The sequence below is a fragment of the Dendrobates tinctorius genome, unplaced genomic scaffold, assembly GCF_039654945.1.
Source record: "Dendrobates tinctorius isolate UK_male_01 unplaced genomic scaffold, ASM3965494v1 ptg000388l, whole genome shotgun sequence".
NCBI lineage: Eukaryota > Metazoa > Chordata > Amphibia > Anura > Dendrobatidae > Dendrobates > Dendrobates tinctorius.
This window is the reverse complement of record NW_027362054.1, coordinates 8,281,221-8,287,855: the sequence shown is the minus strand read 5'-3', so window position 1 is coordinate 8,287,855 and position 6,635 is coordinate 8,281,221. Positions and strand designations below refer to the sequence as shown.

Sequence of the window (6,635 nt, the reverse complement as noted above, 5' to 3'; positions counted from 1 at the left end):
AGGATTACATCACTTGAAACTGAAAGATAGCAAGATGTGACAGGAGGCAAGAACAGCCACACATCCCCAACCCCAACGCCATTTCGCAATAGCTTCTTCCGGGGGTCCAAAATAATAAGACTTCCTGGTTGCACTAAGCCTTAAATGCACTATGCATTTTTATGGAGTTTACAATGGATAAAAAAGGAAAAAAATTTCTCGATGTAGACAGAATTGCATTTTCTGCCTTATAGAATAATAGATTGAGAATTATTGCTTTGACTTATGCAATTTGGGTCAGTGTCATATTCTGTCCACAATAATTAGACTTTTGCACTAAGTATTATATGCACTATACACTTTTATGGACTATAAACCTCTTTATCCGGACATAATTGATTTTTCCTGGCTTAGATGACTGTTATTTATAAGAATTATATATTTATGATGTATACAGTTTTGGACATTAGACAGAAATTAAGCTCATGAGTTTTTTTTATGAAGGAGGCTCAGCCAGTGATTATTACACATCCTCTTTCTTGGAGGTTTATTCCCACCCTGTTTTTTAATTTTTCTTCTTCTTAATTATGTGTCAATAAATTTTTTTTGTAACAAAATTCTATTGCTGGAATCTCTCTATATCCTTAGGCGGCACTTTGATTGTAAATCAGGATATACGTGAACTATATTATAGTGTCCAGCCTCTGGACACTACGCTGACAGACACAGCAAACCTTCTTGTCACAGCTCGCATTGATGTGCCATCCTGGATGAGCTGCACTACCTGAGCCACTTGTGTGGGTTGTAGAGTCCGTCTCATGCTACCACGAGTGTGAAAGCACAACCAACAATCAAAAGTGACCAAAACATCAGCCAGAAAGCATTGGTACTGAGATGTGGTCTGTGGTCCCCACCTGCAGAAACACTCCTTTATTGAGTATGTCTTGATAATTGCCAGTAATTTCCATCTGTTGTCTATTCCATTTGCATAAGAGCATGTGAAATTGATTGTCAATCAGTGTTGCTTCCTAAGTGGACAGTTTGATTTCACAGAAGTTTGATTTACTTGGAGTTATATTCTGTTGTTTAAGTGTTCCCTTTATTTTTGTAAGCAGTGTATATATATCAGGTATGCACTTATATCTGTGATATCTCTGTGTATATTTTGTTATATCTTGCCCTATTACAGTTAAATTGTTGTTATATTGATGTATGACTTATTAGAAATGGATATAATATTAAATAGTAATATACCACTCATCACCATATCCTGGGGTACCAACACTCTCACCGTAATATTGCTAGTGCTGCGGTATGTGCGGCGGCTCTTCATCTTATAGGCCTGATGCCTCCAGGACTCAATATGGGAGATTCATTCCAGCGCACAATGTGCATGCGCTCTCTCCTATTCGGTTGCACTTTCCGGAGGTGGACGTCCTGCTACCTGGCAATGCCAGGATATAATATGGCGCAGTCTTCGTGTCACATATTGCGCATGCGTTCCCCTCTCTCCATCGCGCTCACTGGCCACTGTACCTTTGGTTTATGGGCGCCGGATCACATGGGGCCCCACGTGCTTTCTGGCGTCACTGCCCTGGTGGTGCGGACGCCGGCTGGCGATGCGGTAGCCCGGGTAACTTGTCGCAACTTCTTGTCCCAGTTACCACACATATCTGGGTCACAGCCTTTTTATACCCGCTCTGTACTCTTAATGCTATACCCCTGACGAAGGTGTTCCGAAACGTGCATTGGGGCGGGCACAAGGACCATTTGGGCCCCCTGTTGTGCACACTTTCAGGTAAACAGCAGACCAATGTGCTCACTGCAGCTTTATTATGAGTATTAGTGTCTGCAATTTTCCCTGATGGATGCCATTCAGTTTTCAAGTCTGTGTAGATCTAGGTTTACCTGATACCTTTGATTATGTTTGCTTAACATGCAGAAAGAAATACACATGTAAAAGGAAAAAACATTAACCACCAATCTATTTCCATCCAGTGTCCTGTCAATCTAATTATTTCCCATCCATGAACATACACATGGAGGGTTTTGCTGACGTGTAGAGTTAGAGACCAGCACAACGGTTTAACATAGTTATTAGTATTGAAGTTTGTACAATTAATCCAAGACTTTGTCATGCCCATCCATAGGTGGATTTGGTTCATATTCTAATGCTCATAGGGGAGCCCAAATGAAACATTTTGTTATAATCCGAGGATTGGGCATATTTCAGGTCGATTAGCCCTTACCAGAAGCGTCTCCCTGTTTCCATTGAAATAAACAAGCATTCTTTGATGAATTTCGCATACATATTGAATGTATAAGGAAGTAGGTCATGGTGATATCTGCATGCCTAATGTCTATCTTATGTGTATGGCCAACTTTAGTTAGAAGTCGCATGATGGATGCATAATTGATATGCATTCTCTGTATCAATTTGGATATTTAATCCATTTTCATCGAAGAGGGGATGATATTCACCACCGCTTATCAAGTCAGAAGTTCAGTGTTTAATGTTGGGATGATTTGGCCACTAAAATTTTCAGCGGATACATCTGTTATGTCCATTCTGGCTTCTTGTTAGACCATCCACAACTTGTGCTCTATGTCAGTTCCACAGTGTCCGTGCTCACTGTTCTCTCTGGCTGATGTCTGCGCTCTGTAGGCAGCTCTGCAGATAGGACACTACTGACAGGCTCAGGTGGTGTTGGCTGTCCTTCGATAGGAAGAAATGGTCCTCATCGGGATAAATCTGGGAGCAAGATAAAACAAATAATTATACTAATAAAATTAGGCTTACATCAATATATATCTAGTCCTTGAGGATCCCCATAAAGTCACACTCAGAGGGAATACCACTCACCCTCACATGCTTTCTGGAATAATAAGAAAACCTCATTCTTTATTTTGGCTCATATATGAATTTTTTCGCTTTTGATGAGGTCTATAAAGTGCTGCAAAATATAATGGGTCCTGATAATAGTGGGCCTACTAGTCAGGCAGTGTGAAGGCTGTCATAAATTTGTTTTCCATCGATCATAGGAAACATTATTAATCTGTCTAGTAGGTATATAGTAAATGTTATTGGGCTCATTAGGTGGCAACATTACACAGTATTTCTGCCTCCTTGTTTGAGAGAAAGAAAAAGTTGGGGCTCCACAGTATGATGTGCAGGTGAGAGTGATGGAGGGAAAGTATTTGCTGTTCCTCCATCCTTCCCTATAATAGGAAAAGTTGCTTATCAGTCTGAATGGACAGGGGCTGAAGGGGGAAATAGGCATCATTTTTTGTGTACTATACATATATATAGTGATGCAAAGTGTGTTAGGGGTAGTAGATACCCAGGGAGGTGTCCAAGAGTTTTGTACCTGTCAGGTGCTTGGGAAAACTGGGTATGCGTGTGTAATACACAGTGTGCACAATTATTAGGCAAGTAATTATTTTGACCATATTATCCTTTTTATGCAGTTTTTCCAACTGGGGAGGCCTAAGAATACAATACCAATGAGGAGGGTGAGGCCTAAGGATACAACACCAATGAGGAGGGTGAGGCCTAAGGATACAACACCCTTCATCAAAGTGTGCAGAATTATTAGGCGGCTTGTTTTCCATAGGCAAATTGAGACAAAAAAAGATCTAACTGACTCAGAAAAGTCCAATATTGTTAGAAGTTTTACAGAGGGACGCAGCACTCTTGGAATTGCTAATATATAAGGTGTGAGCACAAGATTATCAAAAGTTTTGTTGCAAATAGTCAACAGGGTTGAAAAAACATGTTGAGAAAAGAAGCCACACATTAACTGACAAAGATTTAACATGAGTCAAACATGAAGCAACCAGGAAGCCATTATCCTCTAGTCCTGTCATATTCCAGAACTGCCACATCTTTGGAGCGCCCAGAAGTACTAGGTGTTCAGTGCTCAGAAACATGACCAAGGTAAGGAAGGATGAAACCCGACCACAACTGAACAAGACACAGAAGTCAAGACGGGGTCAAGAAATATCTGAAGACCGATTTTTCAAAGGTTTTATGGACTGATGAGATGGAAGCGAGGCTTGATGAACCAGACAGATGGGCTCATAGCTGGTTCAGTAACAGGCATAGACCTCTACTTCAGAAGCCAGCAACATAGAGGTGGGGCACTTCCATGGGCTGGTATTATTTAAAGATGAGATAACTGAACAATTTTTGGGTTGAAGATGGACTCAAAATTAACTCTTAAACCTACTGCCATTGTTTAGAAGACATGTTTTTCAGGCAGTGGTACAAGAAAAAGTCTCCATCTTTCAAGAAAACCATGATTTTTATGCAGGACAATGCTCAATTGCAAATGTAATAAGTAGTGGTTTCCCTGAAGAGTCCTTGCAGGATGTGCCACTAATGAGGAGAGACTGCCATCTGCTAGCCAGATGAAATCAAGCAGAACCAAATTGTGCTGGAAGATTTGCATGAGGAGCAACTTTGTGTGCTGGATCTGATCAGGTGACCCACAGGAAGGACTTCCTTGATATAAAAGCCCAGGGACACCAAACTGCATGCAGATTTGGCATCAGGAAAGAGATCAGAGCAGACCTTAGCGGGAAGTCTACACCACCAAGGTGCCGGTCATCGCCGGGCAATGTCCGGATTCTCCTCAGGAGAACTCTAAGTTCCACCTACGCTGATCAATCAAGCCAAGAAGATACGCAAAGAAACTGTGACAGGAGAGCCAAGACTGGGATTGCAGAGGAACAATGCGAGTGAGCAAGGTAGTCATTTCCAGCTATCACCTACAGTACCGGGGTTAGCAGGGATTAGGACAACAGGTTGGGAGAGGATGGTTGGTGCGTGGGAGGTCTAACACATGTTAATAAATTACATCAGAGACAGAATTGTTTTAATATTGATTTGCATAGTGTAAGAAGGCCGCGGGACAGGCCTCAGTGGGAAGTCTACACCACCAAGGTACCAGTCACCACCTGGCAAGGTCAGAATTCCCCTCAGGAGAACTTCAAGTTACAACTACGCTGGTCAGAACCAGGATCCGTACCCTGCACTGGTCAAGCCTCCAAGACCCGATGTCGCTCGTCAAGAGCCGAGGCCTAGTCCTCTCATCTCCAAGCCTAAGAGACTTCCGTCCACAGTCAAACCGATAAGATCCGCGAGGAATAGAGACTGTGAGAGGAGTGGCATGCCTGCAATTGTGGGGGAACGACGTGAGTGAGCAGGGCCGTCACTTCCAGATATAACCTACGGTACCAAGTTGGCTAAGATTAGGACAACAGGTTGGGAGGGGGCTGGCTGCTGCATGAGAGGCCCAACGCCCGTTAATAAACTACGTCAGAGAGAGACTTGCGGCCTAGCGGGATAACCTAGTGACCCCAGCTAGGGCCAGAGCTGCAGAGACAATTTACATGGTGACTCTCACGACTAGGCGCACCACCTTTGTGAAAAGAACATTAACGTTATATAGTGAAAGACTTTCTTTTCTATTCCAAACTTATTGTTATTCATTTTAATGATGATTTGCATAGTTACTAACACTATTTTTTTTACAGTTACTGCTGTATATAAATAGAACTATATTGATCCCTGACTGTTTCCACCTCGTGTTCTCTGCGTGTTTCTTCCATACACCTGCATTACGCATTCACAAAGTCTCCACTGCTTGGTTAGCCAGAAAAGGCTTTAAAGATGAAATAATACTGACACGGCCTCTGAGTGTTTGGGAGCCTGTGAGTGGGTCTCCCCAAGAAGCTACCTATCATCAGATTAAGAAACTGACAGACTCTATGGATGAGAGACTTATAACTGTTATTGAAAAGAAGGGTGGCTATATTGGTCACAGATTTTTTTTTTTAAATATCAAATGTATTTTTGTATACTTTAAGTTTTGGATCATTATTCTCACTGTAATAGATGAAAAGAAACAATAGAAATGGGAAAATTTTCGTTTTCATTTAGTTGCATAATAAATTATTCTGTACACTAATAGTTGAACAATAATTCTGCACACAGAGATATTCTCCTCAGGTTTCTGGTTTATTACCCTTTTGGATTGACCCACCACACATTTCAGATTTTAAAATCATTTTTCAAATTGGTGTTAAACGAGAGTATTCAAATTTACTGAGATATTGACTTTTGGGTTTTCATTGGCTGTAAGTCATAATCATCAACATTAACAGAAATAAACACTTGAAATACATCACTGTTTGTAATGACTCTATATAATATGAGTTTCACTTTTTGTATTGAAGAACCGAAATAAAATTAACTTTTTGATGATCTTCTAATTTAGTGAGAAGCACCTGTAGTTGCAGCAAGAATTGTGGTGTGGATTTGTGAAATGGCTGTGGGGTGCGCTTTGCTCATTGTCAACTAATTGCGATAGGTGAGTGGATGAGTGAGTGTGAAAAGAAGAGTGCGCCTCCAGTTACAGCTCTTTTTACAGCTGGTGGATGGTGTTCATGACAATTTGCAATAAGAGCTTCATGACTTTATGTTAAGCAATATTCATGTGGAATTCTTGTATGGAAAATTTGCAGAGTATTATTTGTATGTGTGTGTATATATATATATATATATATATATATTTATACACACATGCACATACATAGTGTATATGTGTGTAAAAAACGCTGTGAAGTAAGAACATTTTCAAAATTAAAAGTGG

At 40.9% G+C, this 6,635-nt stretch overlaps 1 protein-coding gene across 2 annotated transcripts in view; it reads right to left on the bottom strand.

Moving 5' to 3' along the window:
• Positions 1–1,795: 1,795 nt before the first annotated feature.
• LOC141076136 (inactive dipeptidyl peptidase 10-like) overlaps positions 1,796–6,635 on the bottom strand; it is a 491,503-nt gene continuing 486,663 nt past the window's right edge. The window contains exon 26 of one of the 2 annotated variants that reach the window (XM_073563456.1): positions 1,796–2,731. In XM_073563456.1, the coding sequence (XP_073419557.1) occupies positions 2,609–2,731 (123 nt within the window). In that variant the 3' untranslated portion in view covers positions 1,796–2,608. The remainder of the gene's footprint in view (positions 2,732–6,635) is intronic. The other variant, XR_012227421.1, reaches the window with a different exon arrangement.